Genomic DNA, 26,814 nt, shown 5'->3' with positions numbered 1-26,814 from the left:
AAATTCCAGATAGACGACAGAGATAATTGGTAGGTCTTCTCTTGTAGTAAAATCTTGGAAAGTAAACAAGAAAGTCTCCGATTTGTAACTAAGGAGTTCCAAATTGAGCGGAATTGAAACAACGCATACAATGTTGAATAGAACAGAAGGCTGAAGAAGGGTTTTGATCACGAAACGTTCCGTGTTTGGTATTTTGTTCATTTTTTAAAGCTGTTTTATCAATTCTTGTCTTTTACTTTTTACAGTCCACGGCTTCTAGCTGCCTAGTTTCACTTTGATTTGTGATAATAGTTTTTGTCACTTTTGAAAACTTTCTCTATTGTCTTCAAAACAAACATTTGACCGTTTCCCTCCCAATCAGGGTATCCGGCCAGGGCCAGGACAAAACCATTCCAAGACAACGACAGAATGCAATTTATAGGGGTTGTGAAGACACGGTAAATGCCTCCCTGTCCACTATAAGAGGTCAAGAGTCCTTGGAAAAGGCTCTTTCCTCACATGCTCTCGCCTTACTCAGGTGTAAAAGGAGTACCTGACCGTTAACAGTGTTGTCTCTGTCCGAAAAAATTCTTATATCGCCTATAAGGCTTCATGTCTTGTCCTTAATGTTAAATGTTGCTATTGGACAGGGACCCCTTGCTTTGAGCACGTATAGTGGATATTGCGCTTTATAAAAAGCTCAATTAAATTAAATTGAACCCCACAACCTTATTTTCACATTATGGACTAAAGATCTGAAAAAGTGTGTAAAGTACTAGACAAAACAGGAAAGAGAAATACAAGAAAATAATGTCCCCCCAAAAAAATCAGCCTTCTTTGACTGGGGATCGAACCTCAGACCCTATGACTGCCAATCATACGTACTACCACAACACCACAGAGGTTACCCGATAGTTGGAACGATTTAATGCCAATGTTCTAGCATCATCCCGTCTCAAATCTGCCATTTCTTTCTAAAATCCTTGAAAAAGTTGTACTCAGACGTCTTTCACAACATCTCCATGAAAACAATCTATGGGAAAAATTTCAGTCAGCTTATCGTTCTTACCACAGCACAGAAACTGCTCTGTGCTGTGTTGCGAGTGATTTGCTTGATGTTTTAGATAAAGGTTCTGTTTCTCTTCTGACATTGTTAGACCTTTCGGCGGCGTTTGATACTATTGATCACGGTATTCTCATTAAACGACTTAATATAACCTTTGGCTTGTCTGGGACTGTCTTGCAGTGGTTTGAATCTTATTTAGATGGCAGAAAGCAACAGGTTATGATTTTAGATAAACTTTCTCGTCAACATACATTGTCTTTTGGTGTTCCTCAAGGCTCTGTTTTGGGTCCAATTCTTTTTGTTTTGTATACTTCTCCATTATCTAATGTCATCACTGGTCATGGGCTGCGCTATCATCTCTATGCAGATGATACGCAACTTTATGCTACTGATAAAACTAAAAATCTCGAAAATATTGTGAAACGTGTGGAAGAATGTGTGACGGATGTGAAAGAGTGGATGGATGCAAACAAGTTGAAAATGAATGAGTCAAAAACAGAAGTGATGATTGTGGGAAATAGAGGGCAGTTGAAGGTGAATGATGGTCTTGAGGTGTTGATTGGGGGTGAAAAGATCAAAGTTTCAAAGACTGTGAAAAATTTGGGTGTCTATTTTGATTCAGAAATGAAAATGTCAGCTCACATTTCTGCTCTCTGTAAATCTTTATACTTTCAATTGAAGAAAATCAGTTCGATCCGTCAGTATATTGCAATTGGAACATGTAAAACATTGGTTGTTTCCCTCATTTTTTCGAAACTAGACTATTGTAACTCGCTGCTTGTCAACTTGCCTCAGGCTTCTATTAAACAATTGCAACTACTGCAAAACAGTGCAGCAAGATTAGTTTTTGGCAAAAAAAAATTTGATCATGCAACCCCTTTGTTGGCCTCTCTCCACTGGTTGCCCATTGAAAAGCGCACATATTACAAAGCAGCGTGTCTTGTTTATAAGTGTTTGGCTGGTATAGCACCGGCATATCTCACAGATCACGTGGTCATGTGTAAATTTGAAAATTACACTTTAAGATCATGTAATGACCAAACGAAAATTTCGGAAAAAAGATCAAGAACAAAATTTGGTGATAGATCGTTTGCTTGTTTCGGCCCCAAGATTTGGAATGAACTACCACGTGGTCTGAGGGAGTGCAAGTCTTTACCTACTTTTAAAAAGAATCTCAAGACACATTTTTACTGTATTTGTTTTTCTTGACTCTATATGAATCCTTGATTTGGCTATGAATTGTTATTGTTGTTATTATTTTATTTTTTTATTTTTTCACTTAAAATTGATATTTATATTGTAAAGTGCCCAGAGCTTGTGTTTTACACGAGAATGAGCGCTATATAAATGTGTATTATTATTATTATTATTATTATCATCAACATTCTTAAGTTATCTTTCCTGCTTTGACGGCACTGTTTTATACACACTTTTTCATATCTTTATCTTACAACAGTGCATTTCTTTCTCAATGAGCTTTTATATAATATGGCAATATCCACTAAACGTGCTCAAAGCGCTTTACAACGGGTCCCTGGCTATCAGAAACATTTAACATGTAGGACGGTACATGACGCCTTTTAGGCGATATCACACTTTTTTTGTCGGACAGAGACAACAGCCAGGTACTCATTGTGAGTAAAGCGCCTTCTCCAAGGACTCAACTATGCGCCGAGTGAGGCTCGAACCCAGGACCTCCCCATCCGAAAGCGAGTGTCATACAACTAGACCATATTATAGCCTGCTTCCTAATTTGTCACCTCCTTGACTATAAAATCATTTTCTATGTTGAAAATCAAATCATCCCGACGTCACACCAGTTTGGAGCAGTGGTCAAAATGTTGTAAATTGAGGTATTCTGACACACGAACCAGTCGCTTATTAAGTTCAAACGCTTTAGCTACAAAACAATATAAAACACCTTATATTACACTCATTAGATGACAAATTAGAAGCACACTCTTCCGTTCTTCTTGATACTTCCTAAACTTGATTTGAGTGTATGAATAAATTATGTATAGTCAATCTAAAATAAAACTATAGGTGTAGAAGACCAATCAACAGTATTTTATTATGCTTCTGCTCTCTTGACTTGGGAAGATAACTTTCAAGATCTGACAAGTCCCATCCAGATATACAGGGTAATGTAAATGTTGCTGCTCGAAGCTCGAAGAAATAAATAACAATGTGAAATGAAATGTAAGCTTCGATTTAATAATAAATAACATTCCCTTTATTCATCCCCATGGGAAAATAATTTGTCTTTACGGTCTATTCCAAGGGAAGACTGGAATAACCCAGCCGCAGAGTGAGCTAGGGCGAGGTGACTTGCTCAAGGCCACACAGCGGAGCGGCGGGTAATCGAACTCGGTACCTTTCGGGTACGAAGCAAAGACGTACTGCTGAGCCACGCTGCCCCTAAATAAACGAAAACAGATCATGTGCAGTTTTTCATTCATCCTGTTTTGTTGATAAAGGGGAAACCCGAAATGTCCACTTTATCTGTTTTCGTTTATTAAATTGAAGCTTACATTTAATTTCACGTTATTATTTAACCAGATATACAGGGTGTCCACAAAGTCTGGGTACATATATGGGAATAGTACAAACCCCTCTTTAAAAACCCAATCTTATTCAATTTGGGATGTACATGAATTGTAACCTAACGTGACCTCTTCTTCAGTGAACAAAAGTATTTTTCAGCCAAATCTCCATAATCTATGGATAAATGAATAAATATAAATATATAGTGAAGTATTAATTGCACCCTGACTTTGTGGATTCCCAGTGTATATTGAGTTAACACTTTCAAGCAATCTTTGACACCTTAAAAAATCACCAGAGAAAATCTAAAGTTTCAAAACATTTCAGGTATTTCTCCATGAGCCAAACAAGAAACGTATATTTTCTTCTTTAAGTCACTTAACAAATATAAAAAAGCTTAGTTCTCTCTGAATGATGAGAATAGGACTTAGCAGATTTTGAAACTAACCTCCTATCTAACTTATAGTTTTGGTGATATGAAACATCAATAATATGAAAAGAGATATATAACAATGATTATGTGGTTTCGAATTTTTACAATGTTCAATTACTATCTTGTATTATATATTTCAATCACCGACTTGCATTATAAACATGATACACCACATCGGTTTCCTTAATGTAAACAAATTAAAAGCAACTTAAATAATTGAAATCTTAGCTAAATCATTCCATACAATAATAGAATAATAACAATATACTTGATTTTAAAAAAGGCACAATTTTCAAGTGATATACAGCAAGACAGATCAATGGTAATAATGATAGATAGCACTTGTATACAGCGTAACCATGACTAGGTCATGCTTTACAGATTGCGTATTATAACGACTTATATCACTTGTACTGATATAACGCAATGGCATTTCTCAAAATGTTAACGATTCAGAGGTTTCAACATGATATTTGTAATTCCAACTCATTACAAGGGAATAAGGACCATAAATTTACATAATATTGCCATTCAACATAAAAACGACAATGTATAGTGACCGCCCCCCTAAAAAGTGGGAATGAGATATTAAATAATATCAAATATCTACAATCCACCAAACACTCGATTTTCAATTGATATGATTATTTATTGACCTTCCACACACCTTCCCACGCCACTCCCCACAAAAACAAAACAAAACAAAAACGATTTTTAAATAAAATACCCCCCCCCCCCCTTCCCATCAAAAAAGATAAAAATGAAAAAAATATTTTTAAAATGCCCTAATTTTATATTCTTAATAGTATTTGACCTTTATAATTTAACTTCCATTTTTGGTGTTGAAAGAACTAAAAACCATTTAGCCAGATATAGGAAATATTTAAACTTTTAATTAGACTTAATGAGACAAGCAAACTGGATAAAAAACACATTTGGTAAAAACGATAAATCCCCGGCTTTTACAATCGCGGATACTGACAAGAAAATACAAAATGTTGACAATTATAATGAAAGTAAGTGGCCTCTTTTCAACGAAGCAAGTCAATTGAAATCAAAATAACCTAAAAAAAAAAAAAAAACAAACAATACTTTGAGCTTGTATATATAATATAGGCCAATATCCACTAAACGTGCTCAAAACGCTTTCAAAGGGTCCCTGACCAACAGCAACACGTAACATCTAGAACGAGACATGACGCCTGTTAGACAATATTACAATTTTCTTTTCCGACAGAGTCAACGCTGTTAACGGCCAGGTACTCATTTTTCACCTGTGTACGGTGAGAGAATGTGAGTAAAGAGCCTTTTCCAAGTACTCAACTATGCGCCAAGCGAGACTCGAACCCAGGACCTTCCGATCCGAAAGCGAGTGTCATGCCACAAGACCACATAGCCGCACTTAATATGTCTATACAAAAAAAAAAAAAACAAAAAAAAACAGTCATCATTGTCGTAGACATGCCGGGATAAATAAATAATGAAAGTAAAAAATAGGTAGTGGTTTGATGATTATTGACTTGTCTACCCAGTCCTGGGCAGTATTGATGAAAAAGATCCCCAAGTTTGAGTATCCAAATATCGATTTTTTTACGCATAATGCCCATCGGTCAAACTGTCGTTGGGCTTCAAGGATGCCCCCACCCCCCCACACACACACACACACTTTTGATTGTGAAGCGAGTGCTCTACCAACAGAGCTATTGGGACTAGTTAAAGGATGCAATTCTCATTATCAACTCGAGTATCTATACCGCACAATTTCCACTAGAATTGCATAACGCGCTTTACAAAGGCTCCCAAGCCAACACAAACAGCAACACTTAACATTTATGACATGACATCACGCCTATTACTATTACCACCTTTTTAAATCTTTCCATAAAGACAACGCTATTACCGGCCGGGTACTCATTTTACACTGTAGTGCGGTGAGAGAATGCGAGTAAAAAGCCTTTTTCCAAGGACGCAACTTTGCGAAAAAAAAGGGACTTAACGGTCCGACAGTCAGTTCACCGTCATTTACTTGGTTTAATGATTTCAACATCTCTGTCGCACTTCGCCTTATAGACAAAATACATTTGTGGCGTAGGAAAATGGGAATGAGACACAAGCCAAAAAAAAAAATAATAAATGAGTCAAGACTGAACTTAAGTAAACCTTTTCAAAATGGTCCTCGACTAAGTATCGATGTTAATGATAAAATGAGAACTTTTTGCCAAGATTAGGGTCATCTACATCGATCGATAATCGAAGGGCGAGTTTTCTGGCCAAACTTTTAAATACATGTTTTTTTCAGAGTGCGGCAGTTAACTGGTTACCAAACACTTTCCCTAAAGTTTTGATAGTAAAAATACAACAGAATTTCCGGTTAACATTTCATAGATTTTCTAGGTTGAAGTTAAGTATCGTTTGAGTGCAAGAGATAATTCGTGGGCTGAGGATTAACTGGTTCTATATCCACTTTTGGAATATTTTTAAATATTACATGCGTTACAATCAAGATTTTAAAAGGCTTTATCTGACAAAAATTGGTTCAAATAGGAAAATTGACGCATAAACTATGTATGAAAGAGTGGTTGAAGTTTATGTCTAAAGAGTTATTAACAAAAAAAACTTTAAATCAATTTTTCTCAATTTGAACATATTTGGAGATACAACCAGTTGACCCTCAAGCCACGAATAGTTTTGTTTACAACCGACAGGAACAAGATTACACGGACATCGGACATGAATAAAGGCCCAACTTCTTGTTTTGAATTGTTGTTAATGATTGAATATCATTATATTATTATGGTGGTTTGAGATATTTTGTGAGGTCATATGATCGGAAGATCCTGGGTTCGAGTCTTGCTCTGAGTGATGCATAGTTGAGTCTTTGGAAAAGGCTCTTTACTCACATTCTCTCATCTTACTCAGGTGTAAACTGAGTACCTAATTTGTTAATCGCTTTGTCTCTGTCGGAAAAAAAAATTATTGTAATATCGCATAGAAGCGATTTGTCGCGTCCCAATATGATAAGTGTTGCTGTTGGCTAGTGAGCCATTGTAAGGCGCTTTAAGCACGTTTAGTGGATATTGCGCTATACAAATGCTTAACTACTCAAGTTTTTAAGTTATGACAATGAAGCCATGAGAAAAATGAGTTACCAAAATCGAAACTAAGCTCATATAAATATTAACTTCCCATGGATATTAGCAAATGAAAGCAAACTTCCTTTAAAAAAACCTTACTTATCTAAAATCCCTTAATATAGCGAATTAGTTATGACCCACTACCCTTTTAATTAACAGCGCCCTTTTCTTTTCTTTTTTTCCCCTTTGTAGACTGACTGTGTTATTCTAGTTGGTGAAAAGGTGAACTTAAAATAGTGAGGACTTCATCAGGCAGCCAGGTAAAGACTGAATATTTTATGAGACCCTGGAGTCACCCTGAAGCCTGGCCAGCATCACTAAGTCACTCACGATCTCATCACGCACAGCTTGACTACAACTACAACAGCCATTAGCTGCTCATCCCAATCATTGATGCCATTGTGTGCCAAGAAATTAATTAGAAATAGTGAAGAGTGACTCACGCGTGTTGAAACGATACAACCAAACAACAAGAAATGAAGTGAGTTGAAAAGGAGAAGACGGTAGAGAATAAACACTTTATGGCGATGAGGATTCGAACCTGACTGTTACGGCAACTCCGCCTGGCCACGAGAGGGACGCTCTACTTTACTAAGGGTGTCATCCACCACTCATGATCCTCGCCGCCGGAAGGTTTTTATTCACCACTGTGTTTACTCCATTTCTTGTTATAACCTATAAAAGTGCCTGCTCCATTCATTTTTCTTCTGAATACGAACAAACGTTTCGGTGCTTGACTTTAATCAGACAATAATCAAACAATAATCAGACGATAATCAGACAATAATCAAACAACAATCAGACAATACACACATTTCATCAGACAATACACACAATTCATCTACAACCCTATCCATCCATAAATCGCCCTATTCGCCACTCCCTGTTAATCTAATTTATTCACTTATCCATTATTTCAATATCACTACTTTTACGGTTAATCACCTGCTCACTTATTCCTTTAATATTTTTATTTTTCTTCATAATAATATAATGATATTCATCATTAACAACAATTCAAAACAAGAAGTTGGCCTTTATTCATGTCGATGTCCTCATATAAAAAATAATTAAACAAAATTCCTTTTATTCATCCCATAGGGGTAATTTGTCTCTAGAGTCTATTCAAAGGGAAGACTGGAATAACTCAGGCGTCAGCCGCAGTGCACCGCCGCAAATTGAGCTAGAGCGAGATGATTTGCTCAAGGTCACACAGCGCAGCGGCGGGTAATCGAACTTGGTGCCTTTCAGTTACGAAGCAAAGACCGTACCGCTGAAATACGCTGCTCCCATGTCTCCTTGATACTTTAATTATTAAAATGTGACGTTGTTTATTATCTATTTTTGGGCGTCTTTCCTGTCTCCAAAAGAAGGTTAAAGGTCAAAACGCTGTTTGATTTTATTGATTGAACTTTCTGTGAGTCATTCTATTTTGTTTAAATCTCTACCGGATCACTCAGCACGCTTAATTTGTAGCACTGTATTTATCATGACAATTATTTGATGCTTATCAAGAGGTCGAATCAATTTTATATCATCATTGCAAGGTCGTTTGCTATCGGGTGTAAATGTGTAAATGTCACAAGATCCAGCCGTAATCACGGCGCTTTGATATGAATCTTTCAAAAATGTAATGCAGGCTTGCACTATACGACCAGTGTCATAATTATATTACTTTACTATGCGCAGTTTTCTGAGATTATCTGATCTCACAGGAAAGATAGAAGGTAAAACGAGTAAAGGTAGACCAAGAATAACATATTTGAATAGTTTGAACAGCTCGGTGACAAAGAAGGAGAAGAGAGATCAGAGAGATGAATGGCGCACCATGATCACCGATGTCTGGCACAGACTTGAAGAAGAAGAATGCGCAGACTACTAATTTACTATTTAGTAGTCTCACTGAGTGACGCGGTTCACGAAAAAAAATATACCTAAAGATATCAAAAGGCGTTTTGCTTGTAGTAAAAATCAAGCTGTTTTTGAAAACCGTCTTAAATTTAAATATTCAAAGCTGCATTTACATAAGACTACGTTTATAACAAAAAAATATTATGTATATTAAACAGGGGTGATGTCCTTTGTAAAATTAATTCTAAATCAATTGAATTAATGATAACAATTATTGTTCTATATACCACATGAATATAATACGGATGTTTTCTTAGATGTGAAAATTTGCAGATAAAAGATGTAAGTGAGGAAAAAATCAAATATCCTTATTTACTTTGTGGAATTGAAATAATGTCACATGTTTATAAAGCAGTGATTTCTGCTCTCCCGCATAATGTTTTTGATGAAAAGTTCTTAAAAACATGTGTGTTTAAGTTATTACGAGATGGGTAAGCAAGGTTGATATCAGATATTTCCGATATATTATAGTGAATAATACAGTCTGTAATGTTGAATGAAAGATATGTTGTTATCAGTTAAGATAATAATGTCGTTCTTTAGAAAAAAATTATAACATAATGCACCAGAATAACCTTGTTATTTGTAGTTTAGTGAATTCGCGCATGAAAACGATATGTCCGGGAAATATTCTAACTTATATAGTAACTTATCATTTAATCAACAGAATAACACAATCCTTGCCCAATCCCAACTCGATCAAGGAAGATAACCCAAACTATCCTCAAAATCGACACCATTTTGCAGTCTTCTGGAATTCCCGTTATGTATGCCCATATTCGAGAACATGCTAGCGATTTCAGCGTCCTTCACCGATTTGGGTTCATCACTGACACCCGTCATATTATAAGCCGATGGAGACTGATGGTGTCCACCACCCCTATGGTTCCAATGCATAGCATCAGCGTACACAGGGGCGCTAAATCGATTGAATCTCGAACCCTCCTGTTTATGTCTTCCTGGGCGCAGGACGGATTCTGAAGGATCATGACCGTATCCTCCATTACCGACATTGCCGTTGGTTCTGGATTCGTCCTCTTGCAGAGCTTTGTATTTTTGCATGATGTCATTATTGTTGTCGTAGTTGGAATCTTGAGAATCGAACGAATCTTTCCTTTCCAAGTGTTTCAGCTTCACTTTTCTAAAATCGCTGGGCAACACTTTAATTCCTCGAAGATGCGGCGGAACTTTTGCTATAGGCTTGCCAGGAACGATGCTATGATCGGGAGAGCTTTCTTCCTGTTGAGTGACAGACTGATCTCGCTCTCTATTTTCACGATTAGATGCGGAGAAGACGGGGCCAAAATCGGGGTTGCCAGGTCGTGGACTGGGTTGTTGTGGGATCTGTGGTTGAGGGCGGGATGGGGGTTGGAGTTGGTGGTGGAGTTGAGGAGGGTGGGGGTGTGTTGGAGGGGGGATGTTATTATTGTTGATATTGTGAAAACGAGGACTTGAAGACGATTCTTGGTTGACCCCTGCAGAAAGACGATGTCGGAGCTCCTCGTGACGAAATCCGGCGGAGCCGAGATCGGATCCTGAGCTCACACTTCTGTTTCCGGGTGTGTGACTGGTGTTCTCTTTTCTACGCATGATCACGTTGCTATCATAAGCATCGTGCGGCATCAGCGGAAGAGGCCCGGCGGTAAGAGCACCTGAGCGTGGCTGTTCATAAAGTCCGTAAACCATTCCCTCTTCGGAAGTACGCCTGCCACCGATATAGACATTGCCCGGAGGTTTCCGTTGAATGTTTGTTGGTGGTAGTTGAGAACCGCCCAAATCAAATGATGAGGAAGGTGGTAGATTATTCTGTACGGTTTCATAGGTCGGTTGTCCTCGATAGAAAGAATAATCACTGTAGTCGGGCCGAATAACATCCCCTCGAACTCCGCGATTGAAATTACCATCCCCTCTTGAGTCCCCTTCGAAACTGTTTCCTCTTTCGTAACTACCACCTCTACCAAAGCCTTGCCCGACTTTAGATTCATAACCAGCTGGGGTTTGGGCCGATCCAACTAATGAGGTGATATGAAGAGCATTTTCCACAGATTCTAAAGCGAATAAGTGACAGTCCAAAGCCTTCACTCCTTTAGGTCTGCGTACCACGCAAGCAACCAACGGAGGGTGTGCAAGAGATGTTAGAAACTGAGAGGATTTATCTAAATGAAACGAGTGTTTGTCGCTCACAGGCCCCTTTGTTTCCTCAACGGGTATGAATATGGCTTTCAGTTTTCTCTCAGAGGCAGTTTTCACAACCGCAAATTTAACAACTTCGATGAAGTTAACAGCGTCAAAATTGAAGAACAACTCATCTGTAATTTGTCCGTCTTGTAGTAAAGTGATGAAGATACCTTGCTGTACAAGTTTGAGGCTGGCATCTCTGCCGCCGTTTCCAGCGCGTCTGTATTTGAGATAGAGCTCTTTTAAATGAGATTGAAGGGCGTTGACGCCGGTAGGGGGCTTGGATATGGCGGTGAAGCCGAGATAGTCACACCGATAATACGGGCCATCCATTGTTCGTAGAATATGGAAATCGCTCTTATCCTGTTCCGGGAATTTATAATCTCGACTGGAGCTTGCTTGGCTGGATGTTTTACCTGAGAAAAAAAAGAATAGAAAAAAAAATAATTAAGAACTAAAGTATAAACATTTCTAATGCATTGATTTCTTCAGTATGATATAGTAGGAAACTGAAACACATAAAATTAGCGGTAGTCGAAAATATTCTGAAAAAGCAGAACAACCAGTTAAAATTTTAGTCGAGTTTAGGATTTTTTTTCATCTCTTTGGAACTCATGTCTGCTCAAAGCTCGAGGGTGATCCAAACCAGTATCACATCATTTATCTTATTCCTTTGTGCTGTTAAAATGTGACAAGTTGGCATGCCTGTGTAGTTTTTATTGTTTTTTTTTAATTGCAGCAAAATTTAGCTCTTTGCATTATTCTAGTATAATTTTTAAAACATTTTTCCTTCGTAAAGGTCAGTAATTTTAGTTTTCATTGTCATTCCAAATGTCCATAAAATCGATGAACAAATAAATCAAGACCATTGACGCCTATCAAAATATGGTAAGATGGGAAGAAATGTTTTTTTTTAATGTGGAAAGTACACGGCGACTTAACGAATTCATGAGGTGCTAATGATAGGATTTCGTTGAAATAATGTAAATGTTGCTGCTCGAACCTCGAAGAAATAAATAACAATGTGAAATTGAATTTAATCTTCAATTTTCTTACGAAAACAGATCAAAGAGACGTTTCGGTATAATATGGTAGTGGCGTTGTCAAGCTAAAAAAATATTTTATCTTGACAACGCCACTACCACATTATCTCATTCATCTATAATGTTTGATTCATCCTGTTTGTTGATAAAGGGGAAACCCGAAACGTCCATTTCATCTGTTTTCGTAATTAAATAGAACCTTACATTCAATTTCACATTGTTACTTCATTAAAAGGAATGAACGAGTAAGGATATAGGTACACCTATGTAAGACTTCCAAAGTCATCAAAACCAAGACCATGTCATTGCATAACTTGCACACAAACACACACACACACACACAAACACACACACACACACTCATTATACGCCATAAAATAGTCATATATTTTGTATTTTGATGTATAATATTTTCAACAAGACTCCTTGTAGGGATAGCTAGACGGCAAGACGATAAACACTGTTCAAATAAAATAATTCACCTAGGATTAGTTTGTCACGTTGACCAGGGCATCCTAGAATTTAAAATAAGATACACAGCTGGGTAAATAGTAAACGAATTCGTAATGATTCAGAACTATACATACATCTTATGATTAATCGCTTTTAATTCGCATTATTACAATTCGAGTGTGTAAATGCCATAGGCATGTTTTCATATTATGAGGATTGGGAAGATATAGATTTCTGATGAAGGGAAGATATGTTGAGTAGAGATAATTTTGTTTACTTTTCTTATTAGGATTTTAAAGTATCTGCAATTCATCTATGAAATATAAGCAACGCTAGTATAATACTCATAACTCTATATAGTGGTGAGAGAAAAAAAAGTATATATATATATATATATATATATATATATATATATATATATATAATATATATACATTGTGTTTGGGGAGAGAGAGAGAGAGAGAGAGAGAGAGAGAGAGAGAGAGAGAGAGAGAGAGAGAGAAAAGGTAGAGGAAGAGAGAAAGAGAGGCAAGCGGTGAAAGACCGAAAGAATACGTATTGTAAATTATAGATAAATAGGTATATATATATATATATATATATATATATATATATATATATATATATATATATATATATATATATATAGACGGATAGATAGATAAAAAAGAGAGTGGGTTTGAGGAAAATCTGATCTAGAGAAATGAGAAAGTGTTGCCACCTCGAATCATATCCGCATTCCGAGAGATATATATTATTTTCAAAAACACGAAAGCCTTTGATCTAGCGGGTAAGAATTTCTATTAAATAGGATCTGATATTATGTTCCAGAGTCCCAGATATTATGTTCTCATGGGAATGTATGCTTTTGGACAAATATCAACAAAAACACAATCACATTTTACGTTGTTGTCACATAGACCAACACATTCAATATCTACAGAACATGACACGCTGGAGCTCATGGAGGCGGTAATGTTCAAGGAATCTTTTTTTTCAATTATTGACAAAGTTGCCGATTAAAAGGCATTTCAAGTCACAGTGGGATTAATCACTTTTTTATCTTTATTATACCGCGATAAATATTTAACAAACACAAATAAGTTCAGTGCAATGACCTTTAACTCTCTCTTTACCACCTACAGCAAAATCGTCACATTTGTCAAAATACATCTACATTTTTTCTTATTCAGATTTATTTTGTACATCACAATGATCTTTGTTTAATTAATAAGAACATAAAGTTGTTTTATAGAGAGCTTGTTTGAGCTTTTAAAATCAATTTATCTGCTGGGTAAGCTTGCTATTGTTGGGAAAATACTGAAAATGATCGGTAAGGAGAGAGTTAAACCGTCGCAGGATGCAAAGTTGCAAAGAGGTACACTAGTTTAGGAATACACGTTACGTACAGTAAAATTGAACACCGCCAAAAAAGAGTTAATTGAACCACGGTAAAATTCTATTCCATTGCATTTCTGTTCCTGTTTGAATTGATAATCAAACCTATGAACAGAATTATTTTGAGCATTTATATGACGCAATATTCCCACTTAACGTGCTCAAAGCACTTTACAAGGTGTCACTAACAATCAAACAACACTTAACACATATGGCCAGAAATGACCCTGCCTGTTAGGCGATATTACATTATTGTTTTCGACAGACAACGCTGCTAACGACAGGTACTCATTGTGCACATGAGTAAGTTGAGAGAATGTGAGTAAAGAGCCTTTTCCAAGGACCGACTGTGCGCCATATATATATATATATATATATATATATATATATATATATATATATATATATATATATATATCTTTATTATACCGCGATAAATATATACACACACACACACACAATCGCTTACATTTTGACGAATAATTATTACATAATAAAGAAGTAAAACACCTTGCATGTAGTGCAATCAGGTCATATTTTAAAATTGATTCATATTCATCGTTTTGGCATTTTCAACAATATTTTTTCTGTGTTGACAGATAAATAAATTTAATAAGTAGCGAATAAACTTCTCCAAATATTGCATGCGGTTCTGTCTATAAGATAGCAAGAATGTGCTAGAAGTAATCATTCAAAGCAATGAAGCCCAGAATGTCAGAATTAACCCTTTTTATGATCTACCGCTCATTATCCTTTAGAGTTCAAGTTCAAAGTTCAAAAACGTTTATTTTAGGCAATTGCCAATGTAACTCATACAAGAATACATTTTTTCAACAAATCAAATAAGTAAAATCAATAACACTATTTAGTCGTCAAATTTTATCTCAGACTATTTCACTCAACTCGGTTTAAAACAGTGTGCTTTGCTTTATGAAGCGAGTGTCTATGCGGCTATGTGGTCTTGTGATATGACACTCGCTTTCGGACGGAAGGTCCTGGGTATAGTTGAGTCCTTGGAAAAGTCTCTTTACTCACATTCTCTCACCGTAATCAGGTATAAAATGAGTACCTGGACTTCAACAGCGTTGTCTCTGTCGGAAAAAATTGTAATATCGCATAACAGACGTCATGTCTCGTTCTACATGTTACGTGTTGCTGTTGTCAGAGACCCTTTGTAAAGCGCTTTGAGCACATTTAGTGGATATTGCTCTATATAAAAGCTCCATTTTATTGTTTAATATTGATTGAGCTACTGCCACAGAGGAAGCGATGACCTCTACTTAGGACTCATTGTCTTAAATAGTAGTATTATATATTATTATAGATGGAAGTCCCAGGTTTGAGAGTTTCTGACAAGACGACAGTCATTTTAATCGATCGATATTTGTAGTAAGAGTTTTCTGGGCCAAATTTTTTTAATGCATCTAATTTTTCAGAGCACGACAGAAAACATGCTAAAGAAAGAGTGAAAATGAAGAGGCTTCGTATAGTAACAATACAGACAATGGACGGTTCGGGTACAAACCCTTCGCCAGTACAACAATACACAAATTAACGCGGAAAACAAATAAAATAAAATGCAAAATAACTAATATCGTCTGTACTCAATGGTGGTTGCAGTATATGAATCAATAAATGACACAAGTTTAACTTGTGTCATTTTGCATTTTATTTTATTTGTTTTCCATGTTAATTTGTGTATTGTTGTGCTGACGAAGGGTTTGTACCCGAAACGTCCATTGTCTGTATTGTTCCCATACGAAGTCTCTCCTTTTTGCACTCTTTCGTTAGTATTTTCACGATCACAGGATTCAGTCAGCCCCTATCGTTTCCGACTGAAAACACGACAACTCCAGAGGCATATTGATTGTTGACTGCAAAATGTCATGAGAAAAGAATTCATTACTCATGCTGCGCAGGTGTCAACTTGTTTATGTGATAATCTTTGTATCGGACTGTTTGTAGGAATAATTTTACATAACAAAAGAGTGCACGTTTGCATAAACCATAAAGCGTAAGGAAATACACATCCTTTAAGATAATATACAAATAAACACACATAAACATACACACACACATACACACACACAATACATATATATATATATATATATATATATATATATATATATATATATATATATATCTAAAAGAAGAATAAAATACATGAAATGCACTTGTATGGATATGAGTGCTTTTATACATGCATGTGAGAATGTGTTTGTGTGTGTGTGTCTGTGTGTGTGTGTGTGTGTAGTGAGTGTGTTTGTATATATGAGAGAAAGAGATAGATAGATAGATAAATAGATAGATAGATAGATAGAGAGAGAGAGAGAGAGAGAGAGAGAGAGAGAGAGAGAGAATAAAGTTTTACTTTAAAAAATTGAACACCCAAGAGAATGACATTTTGTATGCACGATTGAAATATCATAACGTAACGATAGTGTGATTAAAATAATTTACACATAGAAATAAAGCGAATAAACACCTGTATTTTCGGTTGTAATAAACACGTTGAAAATGAGAGATAATCTAGTCCTTACTTGACATTAATTAATACTTAGTATTATTCATTAAACGAACATCATATTAATCTCACTGTATAATATAATCAACATTCAAATGAACAAGAAAAATCAGAGAAAAAATGTCCGGTGATGTGTCAAAATGAACATTATCAGGTCATCAAAACCTAGGGCGTGATTTAAATATTTTACAACTAGAAATAAAAATATTAAAGACCTGTATTTTCTGTTATCAGAAACACATTGCAGATGAGAGAATCTTATCTTTATCTGACAATAATGAACATCGTATATTTTATATTATTCATGAAACGAGCATTCATTTTGATCTCACAGTATAATATAATCAACATTGAATTGAACAAGCGAAATCAAAAGAAGAAAGGTCCAACGATGTGTCAAAAAGCACATCATCAGGACATTGAAACTGATGGCGTTATCAAAATATTTTAGAACTAAAAAATGAACGATTAAAGACCTTATTTTGTGTTGCAATTAAAAACATTGCAGATGGGATAAATTATTATCCTTACCTGACAATAATTAACATCTAGTATAGTTTATATTATTCGTTAAACGAATTTTAATTTTAATTTCACAGTATATAAGAGTCAATATTGAAAGGAACAAGAGAAATCAGAGAAATAATATGTCCGGTGATGTGTCAAAATGAACATCATCAAGTCGTCATCCAAACTGATGGCGTGATTAAAATATTTTAGAACTAGAAATAATACGATTAAAGACCCGTATTTTCTGTTAGAATATGTAATGCATGTATGTAAATGTTGTAATAAACACATCGAAATTAATAGAATATCTCATCCTTACCTGACAATAATTAACATCTAGAATATTTTATATTATTCATTAAATGAACTTTCATTTTAATTTCACAGTATATAAGAGTCAATATTGAATTGAACAAGAGAAATCAGAGAAATAAAGTCCGGTCATGTGTTCAAAATGAACATCATCAAGTCATCCAAACTGATGGCGTGATTAAAATATTTTAGACTCTAGTCAGCTCTGGATATAAAAGTAAGTGGAGAGCCAATTATTGAGAGAAAAAAAACGTATATTATTATAAACGGGTGTTGACAATTTATATTCAAGGATGGTAACTCATGGGTGACGACAGTACATTAAGAGAATAATATGTGTTCCGCTCTACTTTGAAAGGGGGGGAGGGGGGGGGAATAAACAACACGTTTTTCACATTTTGGCCAGTAAACTCGACCTTAAAATGTATGTCAAGGGATTAAAATTACCTTCATCTTGTCAAAAACTATCAAACCTGAGACTGTAGTGAAACTCGAAATTGTGGAGTTTTTTTTTTTTTTTGACAAGACAGAGGTAAAAATAATTTCAATCGATAGATAATTAAAGGACGAGTTTTCTGGCCAAACTTTTTAGAGAAAAAATGTGTTTTTTATAGCACGACAGTGTTGTAGTGTTGTGGAGGGAGGAGGGGGCAGGGGGTGGGGGGGAGGGGGGAAGGGGGGGGGGGTGATGCCTCCTGAGCCAGCGACGTGGAACTCCTATACTGTGCTTTGAAAAGAATGCAATATACGTTCAGTGCCTGGGGGAGATAATTATAGTTAAACGATACGGTATTTGAATTACGAGTTCGAAAAACAGCAAATTTGAATAAGAGCTTTTTTTTTGTTTGTTGTTTCTTTTTTTGTATACCTGTCTCAATGCCCACAATACAGAGATCCGGTATGCTTAAGTAGTAGAGTAGATACTGGATAGATGATTCAGCATAGTCGTTTATACTGCTACACTCTAATCAAACACGTTTTTAAAATTTGTGGCAAGAAAAATCAATCCATTAAAATGACCCTTGTCAAATAATCTTGTCAAAGACTCTCAGACCTGGGACTTTCTTGAAGATTTCAAGGGAGTTCCATGTTTGGAATGATTTTGATAAGATGAGTAACATTCTAATCAATTGATAATTGAAGGACGAGTTTTCTGGTCAAAATTATTTTAAAAATAATGTGGGGTTTTTTTTTGTTTTTTTTTTATTTTGGGGGGGGGGGGTTGGGTTTTTTGTTTTGTTTTTTTTTTTGGGGGGGGGGGTGTTGTTTGTTTTTTCAAAATTATTTCTTGTTTTTTTTTTTTGTTTTGGTTTTTGGGGGGGGGTGGGGTTGGTATTTTTTCAGAGTTCGGTAACTTTTTCTACGGGGTGTTTCTACGGGGTGTTGAAACATTATTCCTTCGGATACAATGGAAAATAGACCTGTTGACAATCGCATACCCTAAATAAAGGGTGGAGTTGAACCAATAACGATGCCAGCCATCATTATCTGACATTATAACCTATTTATGAAGGGAGTGGCAAGATTTGACAAGATCTGTCATTTAATTATTCTTAAACTTAAAATAGAAGCTTAAAGTGTCATTCATAATTTACAAAGCAAAATACGTCATCGTTTACCCTTGATGCCCCTTCACGCAGACACAAATTAATTATCCTGAATGTGAGCTTTTATATTGCGCAATACCAACTAAGATTGGCTTAAGGGGGGATTACAAGAATGCACCAAGCCAAAACGAACATAACAAGTAGGATGTAAGAGGAAGATTATAAGGTAGCCAACAATTATTTCGCGAAGTCTCAGGTTTGAGAGTTTTGACAAGTTGACAGTCATTTTAATTAAACAATAATATATGAAAGATGAGTTTTCTGACCAAATTTTAACCCTCTCCTTACCAATTACAGTAAAATAGTAAGGTTTGTTTCGATTATCAATTACATTTCTTCTGTACAAAATTGTATGAAATTAATTTGTCATATCTAGTTAAATGATGTGTTGAAGAATGTATTTTGCTGAACAAAATTATGTGAGTAGAGCACGCATTTAGACTATTTACTTTTGAGTTAGAGTTGTAAAAATCAATGTTTATGTTTGTAGGGTAGATAGGGCCTTTCTAGGAAAATACAAAAAATGTTGAGTAAAGTAATTGTAGTAAAGTATTCCTTCAGAGCCATTGGGCCCATGGAGCCGGAGTTTATAGCGTGAAACGGACAATTACAATTACATGCTACCCTTTGGATAGGACGCTAGTCTATCGCAAAGTAATTTCCGCCTAATCTCACAGACTCAGATACCCATTCACTGTTGGGTGGACAGTGGGGTCAGAAAAATCTCGACTGCACCCGGAATCGATCTTTGTTCCTTTGCACGTGAAGCCAGTGCTCTACCAACTGAGTAAGGAGAGTGTTAAATGCCTTTTTTTTCAGAGTGCAGTAGTAAAATATGGGTTTTATTTAGACTGACAGCTACAGCAAGGTTCTTGGGCGTATTCCATTTTAATAGCAGGATAACAATAGGATATTAAAAGAGGCCCGCTCGATTTTAATAATATCAATCATTAATTTCGCATTTCAAGAGTTGAAATTCAGTGGATCAGAACGGATAAGATTAAAAGATAACTGCAAAGATAAAATGCAGTCATGAAAGGATAAGGATGGTGATGAGGAGGAGAAAGAGGGGGAAGAGGAGGAGGAGGAGGAGGAGGAGGAGGAGGAGGAGGAGGAGGCGGAGGAGGCGGCGGATCTAGTGAAAAGATAGCGTCCTATCCAAAGTATAGCAAGCTATTGCTCTTGTTTGCCCATTTGAAGATATAGAACCGGGATAAACACCGGCTCCATAGGTGTGGTCATTTCAGTCACAAACATAAATAGAAAATGAGATACTGCTGCTCTCTTTCAATCTATTCAAAATTGTGGAATCAAAGGGAAAACGTTGGTCTTTAAAATCACCCAGTGTGTTGTTCTATGAAGCAAAGAACACAAGAATTTACCTCTCTGTACCTCACGAGATGAGTGCCGCTATGTGATATAGTGCAAGACTCTTGCGTTCGGACCGGAAGGTCCAGGGCTCGATACCCGCTCTTTGGGACGCATTTTTACTATTGAGTCCTTGTAGAATACGTTTTACTCTTATTCTTTCAACGTACTCAGGTGTAAAATGAGTACCCAACCGTCTCTGTTGGAAAAAAAATGTAAAATCGCCTAACAAAGCGTTATGTCCCGTCCTATATATTAAGTGTTGCTATTGGCTAGGGACCCATTGCAAAGCGCTTTGAGCACGTTTAGTAGATATTGCTCTATATAAATGCCCTGGGTTTAAATAAATGACAAAAATTGGCAGTTTATCTAAATGATTAAAATAAGACATTAGATTTTGCAAGTCACCTCATGTTATTCCGTATGCCGGATGATCCTATCTCTCTGAAAATGTCGTTAGTTTGAAAGAAATCTAAAGGCTTCTCATACCAGGAGCAAAATTCTAAGAACCGTCACGGATGCGTGAATCAGCGCACATATAAAGATATTTTTCATTGTTAGTGGCAAAATAGAATCGTGACTTGTTCGACACACACACACGCCCGTGTGCTTCAGGATAAAATCTTTTGAAAGATCATAATAATTTGTGTTTAACCAGTTAACTGCCGTACTCTGGAAAAACACGTATTTAAAAATTTGACCAGAAAATTCGGCCTTCAATCAAATATCCATCGATTTAAATGACCCTCATCATGGCAAAATCTCGCGAGGTCCCATTATGTTTGAGAGTTTTCACCGAGATGATGAGAGTCATTTAAATCGATCGATATTTGAAAGACGAGTTTTCTGGCCAAATTTTAAAATACGTGTTTTCTAGAGTACGGCAGTTTGCAGGTTAAAAAGGAACATTATCTACTTCTATCATAGCATTGTAAAAACTACGTAATTAAACGATGTAATTGATAAAGGTAAAACATTATTACAAGCGGGGTCTCGCGTGCTTCATCGATGTAGCAAACTGACTGACGTAGAATATTAACATAAATGTTTAGTGGAATAATCAAATGATGAAATAAGTACACGTACAGCAAATCTTAGTGAAAGTTTATATCCTCCCACAAAATGTTATCAAAATGAAGTAAATAAATACATGCCTACATACATACACCCATATATATATATATATTATGTATTATATTATATAAACATTTATAGTATTTATAATATATTATTATACGTAATTTAATTTGTAATATATTTTATCTCTTCCAATCATTTATCTATCGTATTTTATGACATATATATGATTAGAAATATTATAGCATTATCATTTTATTATTGTTTTCAATAAAACAATACGATGATATTTCAACCGGTCTAAAACATTATTTAATGTTGTACATTCATTTTACATTGAGTGATAATATTCAATATTCCTGTAAAAATATGCAAGAAGCCCTTTAATCAACACTCCATCTTCACGGTTGAGTGCACAACAGGGTCGAGCTAACCTCTTTATGAGTTGGTTAGTCACAGAGAGTAATGCGGGTTCATGGGAGTTCAGACAATCTGACCTTCCAGTGACACTGGCAACCAATGTAAGGGATTGTAAGGACAAGCTATAACATTTATTTGATCAATAAGTTTCCTGAGTGACTGTCCATACACTGTACTTTCTACACGTGTAAAGCTAGAGGCATTGCTTGGCTCCTTTGTAATCTAAAACTAAAGCATGAGCTTTAATACAGAACAGTATTCACTAAATGTGCTCAAAGATCTTTACAAGAGATCCCAAGGCAAGAGCATCGCTATTTTTTGGAGCTTTTCTATAGATAGAATGCGCTTGGCCAAGGAGTTCACAACATTGCCATCCGAGTATAACGGACCAACACACAAACTCTGTGTACCATGAACTTTTATAGTCTGGTTAATATAGTTTAGTGAGAAAACTCATAAACCCGGATGGCAAAACAATAACAAGGCCTGAGTGACGTCATCTGCATACTTTTCTATAGAGCAATATCCACTAAACGTGTTCAAAGCGCTTTACAAAGGGTCCCTGACTAACAGCAACATGTAGAACGAGAGATGACACTTTTTAGACTGTTACATTTTTTCCACAGATCCCAAGCCAACAAAATCGCTATTTCTTTTTTTAAACTTCAGCTTTTAAATAGTCAATATCCACTAAACGTGTTCAAAGCCCTATACAAAGGGTCCCTGACTAACAGCAACATGTAGAACGAGATATGACACTTTTTAGACTATGTTACATTTTTTTCGCCACAGACAACGCTGTAAACGGCCAAGTACTCTACCCTTCTTATACTTATTTATCGACAGAGACAACAACACTGTTACCGGATAAATACTTATTTTACACCCAAGTGTGGTGAAACAAATGGGAGTTCAGAGCCTTTTCGGCTATGTGGTCTAGTGGTATGACACTCGCTTTCGCATCGGAAGGTCCTGGGTTCGAGCCTCGCGCTCGGCGCATAGTTGAGCCCTTGGAAAAGGCTCTTTACTCACATTCTCTCACCGTACTCAGGTGTAAAATGAGTACCTGGCCGTTAACAGCGTTGTCTTTGTCCGAAAAATTGTAATATCGCCTAACAGGCGTTATGTCCCGTCCTACATGTTAAATGTTGCTGTTGACCAGGGACCCCTTGTAAAGCGCTTTGAGCACGTTTAGTGGATATTGCACTATACAAAAAGCTCATTTTTTTTCCCCAGGACTCTATTTTCTAGGACTCGAACCAGTGACCTAAAGATGAATGACATAATACCACAATACAACAATTTCACACATGTAGTGCAGTAGTACTCTCTCTCTCTCTCTCTCTCTCTCTCTCTCTCTCCTCTCTCTCTCTCTCTCTCTCTCTCTTCCTTTCTCTCTTACGCCATTTTCTGGATTTTCCCCATAACTGCACACCTAACCTATACAAAATAGATTTATTTCACTCAAACACAAAACCTTTTAGATCTTGCTTTTCCCCTATACACATTTTTTTGGCTAAATGGGCACTTCATCACAGTGTTAATATACTTTAACTATAGCAATCATTTTTGTTTAAATATTATGATGTACAAAAGAAATTAGTATGACAAAAATGATGGCTGCATCGTACGCGTAACAAATGTGACGATTTTGCTATGGGTGGTAAGGAGGGGGTTAATATGCAGATTTATTCCGTATTGATTGATCAAAAGAAATCTATATTTTTTATCATGGATATTCAACACCATTTAACTCTATCCTTACCGACAATTCTCAGATCTTTTTCTAAAATCTCATACCTACCCAACACATAAATTGAATTTTTAAACTCAAATTTAAGCGCAAAAAGTGCATGATATACATAATTTTGTAGATCAAGACAAGAGTTACAAAACAGTATTAAGTTCTTGTAAATATAACGATATAATTATCTCATTCATCTGTAGTGTTTCATTTATCCTTTTTTTGTTGATAAAGGGGAAACCCGAAACGTTCACTTGATCAGTTTTTGTAATTAAATTGAAACTTACATTCAGTTTCGCCTTTTCTTTAAATATTGTGATTAAAAAAAACCCAAACCAATCTGAGTCAGAAAAATGTTGGTTGTATCGTAACGGGTGTGACAAATTTTCCTGCAGTTGGTAAGGAGGGGGTTAATCAACAATACAACAATATCAATAATTATGAATGTGTTGAATTTGTATGAAAGTTTGAGCGGTACCAATTGATTATCTATTTCGGGCCCAAATCGACCACCTCGGAGAGTTGTGTTTCCTTATTTAACCAGCTAACTGCCCATACACGTATTTAAACATTGGGCCAAAGTGCTCAAAGCGCTTTACAAATGGTCCCTGATCAACAACACCACGTAACATGTAGAACGAGACATGACGCCTGTTAGGCGATAATACAAAAAAAATTTTCTCCGACAGATACAACGCTGTTGACGGCCAGGTACTCATTTTAAACCTTAGTACGGTGAGAGAATGTGAGTAAAAAGTATTTTCCAATGACTCAACTATGCACCGAGCGAGGCTCGAACCCTGGATCTTCCTATCCGAAAGTGATCGTCATACCACTAGACCACATAGACTACATTCAATAATTATGAATGTGTTGAATTTACATCAAAACTTGAGCTGTGCCTATTGATTATCTATTTCGGGCCTTATTTAATCAGTTAAGCCAAACACCGACTATATCCGTAGTTGTGTGGCTATGTGGTCTAGTGGTATGACACTCGCTTTCGGATTGGAAGGTCCTGGGTTCGAGACTCGCGCTCGGCGCATAGTTGAGTCCTTTGATAAGGTTCTTTACTCACATTCTCTCACCGCACTCAAGTGTAAAATGAGTACGTGGCCGTTAACAGCGTTGTCTTTGTCCGAAAAATTGTAATATCGCCTAACAGGCGTCATATCCTGTCCTACATGTTAAATGTTGCTGTTGACCCCTTGTAAGCGCTTTGAGCACATTTAGTGGATATTGCGCTATATAAAGCTCAATATTTTAGTTTACCCGGGGTACCATGCCTATTTATTACATTTTTCTGAGACAAATTTTAGGTGGAGTATCAAAGCTAATGTGTTTAGTTTTTGCATGTTGTTGATAGTTGAATAAAACTATCTATATACATGCTCATTTTTAATACATTCTTTCCAATTTTGAAAAGTAGCAAAAATCGCTAGGATTGAGTGAGTAAACCATTTAACTGCCCATACTCTGGAAAACGCGTATTTAAAAATTAGGGCCAGTAGTCTCCTCCTTTCAATATCAATAGATTAAAAAAACCTTCTTCATCTTGCCAAAATAATCTCAAACCTGGGATTCAAGGCAGACCTCACGAGGTCCCAGGTTTGAGGGATTTTTTTTTTGCCTAGACGAAAGTTATTTCAATCAATCAATATTCAAAGGACGAGTTTTCCGGCCAAATTTTTAAAATGCGTGTAGGCCCAGTAAATGGCAGTTAACGGGTTAACTCATTCAGTGATAGAGATTTTTTATACTTTTCAAAATGGGAAAAAATGTATTAAAAATGAAAATGTACATAGATAGTTTTATTCAACTATCATTAACGTGTAAAAATTTATAATATTACGCTTAAATTTGTCTCAGAAAAATCTAATAAATGTGACCCATCACTTCAAAACGGTATTATGTCGGAACGAATATGCTTAAAAGCCGAATTAAATGTGAAACTGGTCAAAAATATAAATTGTTGGCATTAGCACCCTAAAATATAGTATCCATTCTCCTCAATAAAACATACAAACTCAACACAAGTCTGATATTTCTGGTTAGAAATTAAATTTTCAACATCTTAACCAACCCGACTTAATACGGTTTTGAGGCGAAGGGTCACAAAAAGGCTTGGAGTGAAAGTAACTCGGGTAAACTACGGATATAGTCGGTGTTAGGGTTGAGTGAGTTAAAGTGGTTTCATCTCAACATGTCGATATTGATAATATTGCGACTACCATTATCTAGGGTATCCGATTGCCCCCTGCTTGCCCAAAATGGGAGAATTCTGTGATCCGAAATGAGTCGTTGATTGGTAGTTAATCGATATGAAATATCGATTAAACAAATAACTTAATGAACCGATAACTCAATCATTGCCCCTTGTTTCGACAGCTATAAATACAAACACACCCATACACACTTAAACTGACGCACACACACACACACACACACATACACATACAAACACATACATACATACATACATACATACATACATACATACATACATACATACACACACACACACATACAAACACATACATACATACGTAAATACATTCTTATTCCAGGTCCACCCACGAAATGTCAATAAAAGCAGGCGAGGCCAGGCTCGCACAGTGGGCCAAAGCCTTCAATCGCCAATAACGTGTAAATAATAAGTGATACGTTGATCGGGTCTCAAAATATAAATCAACCCCCCCCCCCCCCCCCCCCCCCCCCCCCAACCAAACCCCAAACACCCACCCCTCTTCTCCGTCCCTCTATTTTTCGGTCGAACGCTGTAAAATAAATCGCCGAATTGAACTTTTTGTCAGAAAACTCGTCCATCAAATCTCGATCGATTAATATAACCCTCATTATTATCAAAAATTCTCATACCTGCAAAAAGTCCGCGAAAATACGACAATTTTGACCAAACTGCTGTAAGGAGTGCTAAGACTTAAGCCATCTTGAATACGCTATGTTGTGAGCCATCGCTATACGCTGATACTATGGAGGGTTTGAAGCGTCCGAAAAAAACAACAACAATTAATTCAATGTTAAAAATGTCAGAAACTTTATTTTATTTTATTTTTATTTTTTTAGTTTCCTCATTTCACGAAACTTTCTGT

The 26,814-nt window shown here is 36.2% G+C and overlaps 1 protein-coding gene across 9 annotated transcripts in view; it reads right to left on the bottom strand.

Moving 5' to 3' along the window:
• Window positions 1-8,206: 8,206 nt before the first annotated feature.
• The window catches only part of LOC144967304 (uncharacterized), a 131,965-nt gene continuing 113,357 nt past the window's right edge, over window positions 8,207-26,814 (bottom strand). For 7 of the 9 annotated variants that reach the window (XM_078904364.1, XM_078904365.1, XM_078904366.1 and 4 more), the window contains one exon: window positions 8,207-11,661. In XM_078904364.1, coding sequence (XP_078760490.1) covers window positions 9,767-11,661 — 1,895 coding nt within the window. In that variant the 3' untranslated portion in view covers window positions 8,207-9,766. Of the gene's footprint in view, window positions 11,662-17,197; window positions 17,260-17,495; window positions 17,743-26,814 lie in introns of those variants that run through there. The other 2 variants (XM_078904369.1, XM_078904371.1) reach the window with 2 other exon arrangements.

This window comes from Berghia stephanieae, chromosome 3 (genome assembly GCF_034508935.2).
Source record: "Berghia stephanieae isolate SIO BIC M18660-M18661 chromosome 3, UCSD_Bste_1.3, whole genome shotgun sequence".
Taxonomy (NCBI): Eukaryota; Metazoa; Mollusca; class Gastropoda; order Nudibranchia; family Aeolidiidae; genus Berghia; species Berghia stephanieae.
This window is presented reverse-complemented; position numbering and strand designations above follow the sequence as displayed.